At 41.5% G+C, this 13,984-nt stretch overlaps 1 protein-coding gene across 1 annotated transcript in view; it reads right to left on the bottom strand.

Annotated features, from left to right (window-relative positions):
* Nucleotides 1–13,984, bottom strand: part of FER1L6 (fer-1 like family member 6) — a 174,220-nt gene that overhangs the window by 21,466 nt on the left and 138,770 nt on the right. The window contains exons 32-35 of the mRNA XM_061438664.1: nucleotides 11,044–11,171; nucleotides 6,381–6,551; nucleotides 3,222–3,382; nucleotides 754–896 (exon numbers count right to left, since the gene is read on the bottom strand). Coding sequence (XP_061294648.1) covers nucleotides 754–896; nucleotides 3,222–3,382; nucleotides 6,381–6,551; nucleotides 11,044–11,171 — 603 coding nt within the window. The remainder of the gene's footprint in view (nucleotides 1–753; nucleotides 897–3,221; nucleotides 3,383–6,380; nucleotides 6,552–11,043; nucleotides 11,172–13,984) is intronic.

Raw genomic sequence — 13,984 nt, forward strand, 5'->3', positions numbered from 1 at the left:
GGCTTAGGTGACCCCTACACCTCTGTTTGTCTAGGAAAACCTTGGCGTGGGCCCTTTGTAGCAGCTTAATTGTTAATAATGACCTCTTTTACTCTCAAAATGGCCATAATATGGATAAATATATCCTTGGTTATCCTAACTGAGTGATATTATTTCCATAAGGAATCTAGGACATTAAAAGTTTCTTAATAAAGTTTTCTTTTCCCTTCCAACTCATAACCCAGATCTCTAGTTATCTTCCACACAGCTTGTTTTTGCTAATTCTTCAAGGTAAGCTTCCATCTATTGCCCCTCTGGGAAAACTACTGGGATGTGTGGTTACTGATAGATTTTGGACAAGTTCTTGGGTACATCAAATGGGTTTTGAACTTTCTTAAATGTCAATATTCTTCTGAAAGAATTTGATTACTCAAATCATAAAAAGGAAAGAGCAATAAATCCAACTCTGATTTTAGGGCAGAGTTTCTCAATCTTAACATTCACTTGGGGCTGAATAATTCTTTGTTGTGAGGGGCTGCCCAGTACAAAATAGGATGTTCAGCAGCATCTCTGGCCTCTTCCCACTAGAAGCCAGTAGCACCCTCACCCACTTGAGACAACCCAAAATACTGATATTTCAGACACTGCTAAATGTCCAGGCTAGGAGGGAGAAAAACTGTCCCTAGTTGGGAGCCATTACTATATGGCACAAACAAGATTAACTTTTAGGGCAAAAGTCTCATTTGTTGGGGATGAACATTTCTTGGCCACTACCTGCTCCATTCCGGGCTTATCCTTGTGGTACAGTGGCCGTGTTTCTATGTGCTCAGGAACCAGCCTACACCCAACCTCTGGAATATCCTCCCAAGAGTGTAAAACCCTGAGGGCCAAGTGCTCATACGACTCCACCGTCTCATCTGCATGGAAGAGAGAAAAATACAGAGACTTGTCAGATGCGTGTTCCTGTAAGGGGACAGTGATGAACTGTCAGATACATTTTCAAACACTCCCTGAAAGTGTTTGAAAGGTTTATTTAAACATACAAGTAGAGAGAAAATATACAGGTAGAGAGAAGAGATAGCAAAAAAGAAATAGGACAAATAAAATGGAAAGAGGTGGGAGTAGAGTGGTGGGAGGGGGAAGGAGAGTGAAAGTTGAGAGAGTGAATCTATCTATGAAACAGAAATAGACTCACAGACGTAAAGATCAGACTTGTGATCTTGCCAAGTGATCTTCCCCCTTGCCAAGGGGGAGGGGGCTAAGGGGGATGGACTGGGAGTTTGGGTTTGGTAGATGCAAGCCATTATGTTTAGAATAGGTCCTACTGTATAGCACAAGGGACTATAGCCAATCTTCCGGGATAAATTATAATGAAAAAGAATTTTTAAAATATATATATACGTGTATAACTGAGGAAAGACTTTGCTGTATAGCAGAGACCTGGCTTTTCTTACCAACTTTGCTATATAGCAGAGACTGGCACAATGCTGTAAATCGACTATACATCAATTTAAAAAATTAATTAAGAAAAAAAGTTAAGAGATTGGGAAATGAGACGGGTTGACCAGAGGACTCAGCACAGTCAGGGTCTTGGGAGTACAGGACTCCCTTCACCCCTTGAATCAGACTCCTTCAGTCTATGACTTACAAACTTGGCTTCAAGGGATAAGAGAGGGTACTTTTTCTGGAGACATAAAGCTATTTGCTAACACTGTAGTGGGAGAGGGCCCAGGGGATCAGAGTGGTCCTAAACAAGGTGGTGAAATAGACATAACATGTGCTCATTGACGTCTTATGACTCTTCTCATTATTGCTTGAGATCTCTCACTCCTACCAGCACCTACTCAGGGAAAACATTCTCTGATCTATCACTTTATTTTCAAAAAAGGTAATTCATGATAAAAACTATTGGTAGAAAAAATACTTGCCAAATAAGACAAAAATTGTTGAAAGAATAAAATCTTCTTGACAAACCTTAGAATGGCCAAATTCGACATAGGAAAAGTTGAACCTGGTTTAACCAAAGAAATAAAAGGCTACCAAGAGAATCTTCCAACAACAATTATAGTCAGTAAAAGTCAATAGGGATGAACAAGTAATCGATGAATTAAATCTTTGTCATAAAGTTTAATCAGTCAAGAACTTATCTTGATGAACATAATTTCAGGTTTTGGGTGGGCAAATAAATTGTTTAATCATGAAATGTAGAACAGTGACCAAGGGACTAAATTGGCTTAATAGAGTCTATTGTGAAAAAGTATTTTTCTCACTGAAATTCATCTATATCGTTAATATACTAGACATCAATAACTCTGCATGAGGAAAACCTCTTAGAATTTCTTGGGACCAAAACAACAAAATAAAAAGAAATCTTGGCATTAAAGTGGTGGGATTGACAGAGTGTCGGAACACCCTGTAGCGTGTACGTAATTGGGCTTTTGCATCAGAAGCACTGCACCATATATGGGTAATCTTTAAGCATCAAATGGATAGGTGTGATAGTACAGGAATTGTTTTATATCCTTAAAGGGGATTTTTTTTTCTCATCCTAAATTTATGAAAGGCTTTCTGGAGTCCTCCTGATATGTTCTATGTTGCTCATATGGAAAAATCTATTTCTTGGTGTTGGAAAAGGAGAGTTGTTGGTGTAACTCTTATGGGGATAATTTGAGTTGTGTCCAAGTATTTATTCTATATAATATTCATTTTAAGGTATTGTCTATCTTCTGACACAACAATTCTGCGTCTATGATATGTACTGTAGACTCATCAGAAATATGCAAAAATATGTGTAAGGAGGTTCATGGAAGCATTAAGTGACACCATAAAAATGGACACAATGGAAATGTCACAGCCATAAAATAGAAGATTATCAAAGATAGTTTCAAAGAACAGAGGAGAATTGTCATAATCTATTGGAAGTAGAAAAGGCAGAGTACAAAACTATATATATATATATATATGGCATATTAATGTACCATATATATAGCATATTTAAAATTATGTAAAAATGTGGCATATTGCATGCGCACACACACACCCACACACACTGTGAAGAAATATACCACCATGCACCATCATTATCTCTGAATTTGGGGATTACAAGTGATCTTCATCCTCCTCAGTACTTTTCCATGCATTAACTTTACAGTAGATGACCATTGCCTTCAGTCATCAACACCACTGAAAGCAGGCTTTTCAAAAGAAGAACCACTTCAGCAGGATACACTGTGGGGAGTTACCCGTGTCCTCCTTGGTAAAGGTTGTTTTTCCAGAAAAGACCTGGTTTCCTATCTGTATTTCCCCAGGGCGGAAGTAGGGGCCATCCAGCTTGTTGTCTTTGCAGAGCTTGGTGAGGATTTCGGTAGGTTTGGATGTGTCTCGCCAGGCATTGTATCCTTCTCTGAAAAGTGGACAAAGGACAGAGGGTGAGGTCCGGGCTGCCTCAGGAGCCGCCCCCCAGGATGTCTGTGAAAGGACCACCTCAGTATGACCTGTGTGGTGTCCTTTAGCTTTAACTTGACATGCCACATGCTTGGGGCTAGCGGTTTTGTTTTTGTTTAATTTGTTTTCTCTCTTTTCTGGTCAATACCTCTGTATATGTGTGCTTGTATGAAAGGCAGAACTTCGGAATAGCTTGACAGAACATTTCTTTTAAGGTAGTTTCATATACATTTTTTAAAACAAATGCATCCTTTAAAAAGCTGAAGTGAAGTTCACATAACAAAATTGGCTATTTTAAAGTTGACCAATTTGGTGGGATTTAGTATAATGGCAACCCACTCCAGTGTTCTTGCCTGGAGAATCCCAAGGGACGGGGGAGCCTGGTGGGCTGCCACCCATGGGGTTGCACAGAGTTGGACACGACTGAAGAGACTTAGCAGCAGCAGCAGTGTATTCATGATGTTGTGCAACCAGTACCTCTATCCAGTGCCAAAAAAAATTTTTTTCATCACCACAAAAGAAAACTCGCTACCCCTTAAGCAGCTACTCCTCATTCCCCGTGCCCAGGCTAGCCTCTGGCAATCAGCAGTGTGCTCTCTGTCTCTATGGATTTCTCTGCAGGTAGTTTTGGTTTAGTTTGTCCTGTCACTAGCAGGATAGCTATTTGGCTGCTACTTCCAAGAAGAAAGCCAAGCTCATTCTTCTAGTTTCTCTGCATCTTTCCTCCCTTCTCCTCCTCTTCCAAAATCATACTGTAGACTCACATCCCAGGTAGGAAGTCTTGAGGTGCCATTTCTCTAATCAGTCATTTCCTAGTGGTGAGTTTCCAGATCTTTCCAACCCCTTCCTTCCTTAAAAACAAGCTATTTGGTTAAAAAAAAATCATTAACTTGTAATGAGATGCTCCCTAGGAACCATGACTGAGATAAGCTTGGATTTCTCTGCTCCCTGGGATGCGGGATTCATCAGAATTTAATCCATTTAAACACTGAAAGAAACAAAACACGGCTGTAAAACAGCTTTCCTACCTTGGTTCAGAAATATGAAGATCCTGAAGAAGATTCCAAGCCAGGCCCATACATAGACCTTCCCAGAAATAGGTGTTCTTGTCTATTTTTAAGACCTCAGTGAACAACTTACCTAACTAAACTATTTTGATACCTGGTAATTCCACTGTCAGGAAATTCTTTTGAACAAAAGATACACCACATTTACATGTGGTCTCCTTTACTGACTTCACAGTGCACACAGCTAATCATTCTCTGAATGCTACCCTCTCAGGTACTTGAGAATGATATAAATACCCGAGAAGGCTTCTCCATTCACTGAAGTCCCCAGACTGAAATGGCATGCTCGGTTCAGAGAAGAACAGGCCAGCAGTAGAGACTTGTCTGAAAATCATTCCATGGAGGAAATAGATGTTTTGGACTATGTTAATGAGAGTCTAAATTGGTCCACCCCTTCTGGAGAGACATCTGGATGTTACTATTAAAAGTTTTTAAAGTGTGCATTCCTTTCAATGGAATAAATCCATGTCGATGGATGAACACTGAATGAATTATCAGAAAGGTTTGCAATGGCTTTTGTATGGTAATGCTCAAAGCAGCAATATTTCTAATAGAATAAGGAAGAAAAATGTAAATGCCCTGAAATTCAAGAAGGGAAACTGGTTATATAATTGTACAATAAATTTATATAAGGGAATACCAGAGAGCTGTTAAAATAATGATTTTGAAGAATATTTAATATCATAGAATGCTTATGATATAACGTATAAATGCAACAAGAAGCTTAGGAAATTGTATGGTTAGTATGAGTCCAATTCTGGGAGGAAATAACGTAGAAAAAGAGCTTCCCTGATGTCTCAACAGGTAAAGAAGCTGCTCTCAAGGCAGGAGACAGGATACACAGGTTTGATCTCTGGGTTGGGAAGATACCCTGGAGGAGGAGGGCATGGCAACCCACCCCAGTATTCTTGCCTGGAGAATCCCATGGACTCAAGAGCCTGGTGGGCTACAGCCCAAAGGGTCGGAAAGAGTCAGACACAACTGAGCAACTATACATACATGCAGCATAGAAAAAATACTGAAAGGAAATACATACACACTCTTTAATGTAAGTTTTATCTATGAGTGAAATAATTTGAGCATCATTTTGTACTTCCTGTATTTCCTAAATTTTATACAAGGAATATATATTACTTTATATTCAAAAATATTTCTAAAATTACACCATGGAAGCCTAATGGATGTTTTTATATTTTCCTTTTTTTAATATATTCTCATAGCTGATATTTATAAGAATTTTCTCTTAAGATATCAAATAAGCCATACTTAAAAAAAGAGTAAATTCTGGGAGTTGGTGATGGACAGGGAGGCCGGGTGTGCTGCGGTTCATGGGGTCACAAAGAGTCGGACATGACCAAGCAACTGAACTGAACTGAACTGAAAAAAGAAATCTAGTATACATTCTAAAATTAAGCAGAGCTCAAAAACCTTTTTAAAGAGAGACTTGGACCCACTTCTCCCTCATGTGTAAGATGGGAATAACATCTCAATGGGTTTTGAGGAGAACTGAATTAGATATACCATATGAAGTACATGGTATATTTCAAGTACTTGTGAGTGTTGGTTGTAATTAACTAGGATATTGGCATTTGTATTATGTTAATCATTCTTCTAGCATCATTCCCCACTGAGAACTCAGCCCACCAGGCCCAGCTAATCAACTGAACAAATACAACTCTTGACTTGAAGAATCTGCCCTGGGTTCCAAATCAATATTGCCTCCCCAGCCCCAAATAGCTTCAGGTGCAATGAGCAGTTTCCATGTCAGCAGTGAGCCCTGCTGACATGGAGCCCATCTGAGATATTAAAACTGAGTCTTAGGTGGTCTTCCCAGTGCCTGGGCTGCAGCCTCAGGGCACCAACAGTGACTCCACAGGAAGAGGAACTTACATCTCATACTGACTCTGCAAGCCACAGATGGCTCGGTGCTTGCTGTAGAAGCGGTTCTCCAGGTCAATCCTGGTCTCACCAATGAGGTCGTCCGTCCCAATCAAGTCATGGTCGTAGATCAGCACAGAGAGCAAGGACTCCTTTGGGAACGTGGCCTGGATCTCAAATGACCTGCCGTCCAAGCAGAGGCTTTAGGAATCAACAGCATTTGGTGCTGCAGAGAACTTTTTCCTGTTTCACTTTTAGCTCACCTACAGTCCATTGTTGCTGTTCACTCACTAAGTCATGTCCAGCTCTTTGTGACTCCATGGACTGCAGCACGCCAGGTTCCCCTGTCCCTCACTATCTCCTAGAGCCTGCTCAAACTCATATCCATTGAGTGGGTGATGCTATCCAACCATCTCATCCTCTGCTGCCCCCTTCTCCTCCTGCCTTCAATCTTTCCCAGCATCAGGGTCTTTTCCAATGCATTGGCTCTTTGCACCAAGTGGTTAAGTATAGGCCTACGGTCCGTAGGAACTCACTAAACACTGAGAAACCCAATTACTACTTAATGGATATTTATGTAGTTTAATTTTTCATTGAGATGCAAACAATTTCCAACCCTTTTGTCAATTTCCAGTAGCCAATCATCTACTCTCTCATGGGTCACATCTTATAGTCTCAACTAGGGTGACAGCAAGAGGAAGAGCAAAGTCCTTAGATTTTGGTCTCAAACAGGACTGATTTCTAATCTTGATTTTGAATCAGCTACTTCCTGGTTGTAAAACATTGGGAAAGTTATTTCAACTCTTTTGGGCTCTTTACATGTACACGAGGATAAATAATACGTTTTCTTTATAATATAGCATAGTGGTTAAATGGGATCTTGTTTATACAAAACACAGATTTTACTTCCAGGCATTCAACTGGTGCCCAATAAACTGCCATTTCCTCTCCCCTCCATTGTGGATTCATCAGGGAATATCAGCTGCATTTATTTGAGATGAAAATCCTATTGACAATGGAAAACCATTAAAACATAGACGTGCAGGACTGGGATGTGTCTATACAAGATTCTGAGCCCCTTGTGAACAGAGAGACTTGCCCTCCTCATCTCTGCATTGTTGGAGCTTGTACTTCAGCTGCAGAAAGCAGACACAATAAATGTTTCTTTGAATTGTGCAGGATCTCAGAAATCATCATATCCAATCTCTTCCTTTTACAGCTAAGGAAACTGAAGTCCAGAGAACACAGAGGACTGGCCTAAGATCACAGATCATGTCAAACTAAGATAAGTATCAGTTTCCTTCTAATTCCATGCTCCCTCCACAATTCCACCCTAATGCAGTGTTGAGAGGAATAGGCATGATGTCGGATTTCCTGTAACAATGTGTTATCTGTTCTACTGAGCATTAGAGAAGGTGATTAAGAATTAAATTGGGAATGTAGGCCTGCATTTTAGGCAAATGTGTTCTTAAAACACCAATGTTTCTCCAGCTGTTCCTGACTCTGCTCTGGGACAACACGGGGAGGGCTGGTCTGGGAGCAAGGGACAGAGAGGAGGCAGGGAGGAGAGGAGACTAGAGGGCCCATTATTTCCCCAGTTATCCTCAGGCCTGTCTGGGCTGTGGCCTTCAAGGTCAGGCCCACTTAACCCGACTCTCACTCTCCAGAGTGGTAGGGAGAGCAATCACAGCATAGCCCAGAGCCAATTAACCCTCCCCAGAGAGAAAAATGCAGAGATGCTGGACAGCTCCTTGCCTGTAACTGACTGAGGCAGCCCTAGCAGGCCAGGAATACAGCTGTGCAGAAAATGAGTTCATTTCTTCCACCTGAAGTCATAGTATTACCTCCCTGGGTTTCCAAGATTTGTATTTAAAGCTGTAATGGATATTCTAGAGGCATCTCACCAGAAAGCCCCCAGCCACCTCTGAGCTTGGCCATCACCAAGCTGCTGCCACCAAGGAAAGACTTATTAAGTGTTTAACTGCCCCTGGCAACCATGACAGAGGACAGAGGGCTCAAATGCTCTGATCTGTCTTTCAGGATGGTGTGCTGTGTGCTCACTGGTTCACCTCTCCTGAATTTTCATTAGTGCTGTCCTTAGGAAAACCACCAAAAGCAGCTTGCCACGACTGGATCTCCAGTCACTCAGGGGGAAAATTAGACTTATACGAACTTGGGTGTCAATGTGATATGACCTCTGGATACAACGTTGGTGTGAGAAAAGAGAATGCATCACGAAATGGGTAAAACCTGAGTCTTATAGAAACATTCAGTACTGTGAACCTTTGGAGAAAAGATGTCCCATTGTTTCTTTGTCCAATTATTACTTCTTTTTTGATTCATGTGTTCATTTGACATTTATGAGACATCATAATATGTGTCATGTGTATCAGGCACTGTGGTTACTAAGAAAATGAGGAACCTCCAACTCTTCAGATGTGTACACCCTCAGGATAATGGGGTTCCCTGAAATCCCACTGAAAAATTACCGAAGGATTGTTTCCCCATTGTACATTCATTCGTTTATTCTATAATTCTGCAGATACTCAAAGAGCATCTGCTCTGTGCTATGCCCTGTCTGAGGCACTAGGGTTACAGCAAGGTACAGGGTACAGGGTACTTGATCAAGTCCCCATTGGAATGGAGCTCACATTCTAGTGGGGAGATGGGAAACAACCATAAACACATGAGAAACACACCAATTCATGCTAGAGGTTAGGAAGAAAACTAAGGCAGGTCTGGGCCAGGGCATCAGGGGAGGAGCCTGTGACATCCTCTTATAAAGGTCTCAAAGAGGGGTTCCCCAGACCCCAGTCCAGGCACAAGAGCCCTCCATGGCCCCTGCTAGAATTTTTCAAGACTGAGCCAGCAGTATCTTTCCCTAAGTAACAATTAAATACACATCCACAAAGCATCCACACCTGGAAGGCTTCTGGAAGAGGCTCTGAAGTGCCAGAGGCAGGAAGGAATATCCCAGCAGCTTCTCCTTTGTTTACCATGGTCATAAGTGGAGGTTATAAAACCAGTCTAATTCATGGCATTATGGAGAGAGCAGCTCATAAAAAGTGACTACAAAGCGCTTGGCAAAAAGAAGTGCTGGTTACATAAACGGCAGGTAATGATAAAAGTCATCTCCGATCAGGGAAGCAAGGGTACATTTCCCTAGCACATCCTTTTAATCATTCTCTTTAATCGGAACAAGCAAGATTGTTTATTGTCTTATTTCCTGGGGAGCAATAACATGTACAGGAGGCCTGGCATGCTGCAGTTCACAGGGTCGCAAAGAGTCGGACACAACTGAGCGACTGAACTGAACTGAATCACATGTAAGAGGCTGGTTCTGATCAAATGTCAGAAGTTCCAAAGCGACCACAATTGTGTAAATGAATTTAAATGAGGTGGATAGAGATTTCATCCCATGGTCCTTGGGACTCTGGGAAAAAAGGAATTAGATATATTTAAGATTTGTACATTGCTAAAATGATTATCAAGGTGGAGAGGAAGGAAGCTAATGCATTTTGAGTAGCTACTACGCAATGTCATAGACAATGCTGGGTGCTTATCATACTTAATCTTCTGAAGGCGTATGAGGGTCAAGTGTCACTGTTACTGCTACAGATCAGAGAGGTTAAGCCATCTGCATGATGTGGCAAAGTGAAACCCAGGTGTGCTTGACTCCAGAGTTAATGGCAGTCAGGCTCACAAACACAACCCTTTTAGAAGATAAATGGGGTGATAAGGTTGCTGAAGGGCTTCCCTGGTGGCTAAGCCAGTAAAGAATCCACCTGCAATGTGGGAGACCTGGGTTCGATCCATGGGTTGGGAAGATCCCCTGGAGAAAGCAAAGGATACTCACTCCAGTATTCTGGGGGAGGGTTGCTGAGAACTGGAGAATCCCTGGCTCACCTAAAATATGCAAATGCAATGTCTTGTAAACACTTTGCAGGAACACTGGGGGTGCAATTCAACTTTTTGCCTGCAGTGTGCTACATGCTACATCACTTCAGTCCTGTCCGACTCTTTGCAACCCTATGGGCCATAGCTCACCAGGCTCCTCTGTCCATGGGATTCTCCAGGTAAGAATACTGGGGTGGGTTGCCTTGCCCTCCTCCAGAGGATCTTCCCAACCTAGGGACTGAACCCACGTCTCTGACATGTATCTCACTTGCAGGCAGGTTCTTTACCACTAGTGCCACCTGGGAAGCCCTAAGGAACTGAAAAATGATACGAAGCAAAAATCCCTTTGGTAACAGATGAAGACTAAACATCTGGCTCCTTCTCTTCTACTTATGAGTGGTGTGAACTAGAACAAATTTCTAAACCTCTCTGGGCCTCGATTACCTGGTCTGTAAAAATGGACTCTCTCCAAGGCAGGAGGGGGAACCTTATGACTGTTCAAGGGGCCTCTTACATTTGAGATCTGGGAAAATCATTATTGGAAAACCATGGGCATGAAGATCATGCACAACCAAACTGCTAAAGAGACCAAGGAAAGAATCCGGCCCTTCCCCATGAATATTGACTTGATTGGCTGTTATCATGAGCAGGAGCCAGCATTTAATCTGCACTGTATACTCAGACCCACACAGCTCTACACACCAACCCCCTCCTCAAAGAAACACCACAGGAGCAAACACAGAGAGGACAGTGCAGTGAGACTCAGATGGCCACTGACCTTCCAAATACTGGGTTCAGCTGTTTAGGGATGTATTTGTCCCGGTCTTTGATTTCAGTTTTGCCAAGCTTGATCACAATGTAGGGATCCGATTTGCCATCTGGATCAGCTGGACTAAGATTAAATGCCTGGAGAAGAGGGAGGAAAAAAAAAATCCTTCAGTCCAGTGGTTCTCAACACTGGGCACAGGGACCATCTGGTAATTTTAAAGAATACTGATGCCTGAATTCTATCCTAAAGAATTGATGCTTTTGAACTGTGGTGTTGGAGAAGACTCTTGAGAGTCCCTTGGACTGCAAGGAGATCCAACCAGTTCATCCTAAAGGAAATCAGTCCTGAATATTCATTGGAAGGACTGATGCTGAAGCTGAAACTCCAATACTTTGGCCACCTGATGTGAAGAACTGACTCATTTGAAAAGACTCTATTGAGGGCAGGAGGAGAAGGGGACAACAGAGGATGAGATGATTGGATGACATCACGGACTCAATGGACACAAATGTGAGTAAACTCCAGGAGTTGGTGATGGACAGGGAGCCCTGGCATGCTGCAGTCCATGGGGTCGCAAAGAGTCGGACATGACTAAGTGACTGAACTGAACTGAGTTCTATCCCCAGATATTTAATTGTTCCTGGACTTTGTGATTTTTTTTAGATGCTTCCTAGATGATTCAGCCAAGTTTAAAAACCACTGTTCTAGCCTTTCCACTTGGCTGTTAAAAGTTACCAGCTTTGCTCAAGTCCTGCTTTCTCTGGAGTTGTCTCCCCAGTGGGAAGCACTGGTTGGGACAGAGTAAAGAGGAACCTGCTGGACGAGGAGGCAAAAGGCATGAATCTGAGTTCCAGTTCTAAGTAGTCATGTGATCTTGGACAAAACAAGTCATCTCTTTGAGATTCATCTGTAATATTATGGGCTACACATAAAAGCTTCTCCTAAAACCAGTTGGCTTTGAAATGCATGAGCCCATCAGTCTTGCATTGAGTGCTGGTCAGCTAAGTAACAACCCATTTCCATGAGGGAGGACCAGGGTAGGGAGATGGTGAGGAAAGATATGGAAAAGATGGAGAAAGTGCAGAGTCGAGAGCTGGATAAGAAACAGTCTTATTTTTAGAACTCTATCCTACAGACAGAAAGGCATAAGCACACAAAGCTATATTTTCAAGGTTGTTCATTAGAATATCGTTTAATAACTAAAAATTGTGAACAACTTACATGTCAATTACTTTGGAAGAAACAATTCAAAATTGGCCCTTTCCCATTTACTCTCAGCACATCGCCAAATTAATTTTTGTTGAAGTATAGTTGATTACATCACCAATTTTAATTCTTTATGTGGCAGTTATCTCTAACATTTATCTTGCTTATTTATCTGTCTGTGGTTATTTTTATACCCTCCTAATCCTCATATCATCTCCAACTAGTTATTATCTCCATGAGAGCAAGAGAGTACTATCTGTCTTGTTCATTACATTATCTCCAGGTCTTAAGATAGGGTCTTCCCAATTTTGATGAGTGAATGAATGAATGGATACTATGTTAATTCAGTAAAACACTAGGTGGTTACTAAGAGGAATGAAAAAGACCTGTATGAAGCGATCTAGAAAAATGTCCAAGGTACATTACTAACGAAAGAAAGAAAATAGAAGATCAACATGTAATGCATGAAGTGGGACTCCATTAAAATATATATCTGGATGTAGTTGTAGACAAGTGTAAATAGAGATGTGTTTGCATAAAAAGAGTATATATACATAAGAAGGGTAAGCTATTTCTGGGGATGGAATTGCAGAATTGAGGGGATTTGATTTCTTTCTCCATGCAACTTTTGAGTAGTATAATTTTTTACTTCTTTGGTATTTTTATCAAATTAAGAGATTTCAAGATTTCAATTATTTAGTTAATTAAATCAGTGTGAGAAAGCAAACCACGCATAATCACTGTTACTAGAAATGTCAAGGAAAAACATTGGCCATCCACAGTCTATCCTAAACCCTAAAACTCAGGGCTGATACTCTCTGACTCTTCATTTGTTCAAGACCAACCTGTGTTCAAGTTTCAGTCCCAGTCCTCCTTCCTTCATGCTGTTTCCTGAGCAGGAACCTGATCTGCATTCTAGAGGGTGCTGCTGCTGCTGCTAAGTCGCTTCAGTCGTGTCCGACTCTGTGGGACCCCATAGACGGCAGCCCACCAGGCTCCCCTGTCCCTGGGATTCTCCAGGCAAGAACACTGGAGTGGGTTGCCATTTCCTTCTCCAATGCATGAAAGTGAAAAGTGAAAGGGAAGTCGCTCAGTCGTGTCCGACTCTAGCAACCCCATGGACTGACTGAGCCTACCAGGCTCCTCCGTCCATGGGATTTTCCAGGCAAAAGTACTGGAGTGGGGTACCATTGCCTATTCTAGAGGATACCTGTATATAAATATAGATATATGCATACACATATACACATACGTATGTATAAATATAAAAGTGTGCTGCAGGTATTTGCTAAATGAATACACAAATCATAATCCTTCTCTAGTCTCTCCTTCCTCCTATACAGATCCTATGTTCTATCTGATTCATGAAAAAGATGGCAGGGTTTTCTGTAGGGAGGAAAAATAGGTGTGGTTTGAAAATGCTGTTAAAGAATCAAGCTGTTAAATCAGTTTCTTTGCTTCTGGAATTCTCAGAGCATTCAGCATGCTAATGAGCTTTATGTATCTCAGGGGTTGGACAAGGGAAAGAATTATTATACGCACAGCATTTCCTCAAATTTATTTGAACACATGGTCTATTTCCTGAGGAATGCACATTAATTATCTCTCCCAAGACATGAGTGATCTCTTGAACAAAATTTTGAGATTTATCTAAATTCTCCTGTGGTTGAGTGTTTAATATAGACCACTGGCATTGCCAGTAACACTTTACAAGTACTTCTCATCTTTCCAACTAGATTGTGAC

Source organism: Bos javanicus, chromosome 14, assembly GCF_032452875.1.
Source record: "Bos javanicus breed banteng chromosome 14, ARS-OSU_banteng_1.0, whole genome shotgun sequence".
In the NCBI taxonomy this organism is placed as follows: domain Eukaryota; kingdom Metazoa; phylum Chordata; class Mammalia; order Artiodactyla; family Bovidae; genus Bos; species Bos javanicus.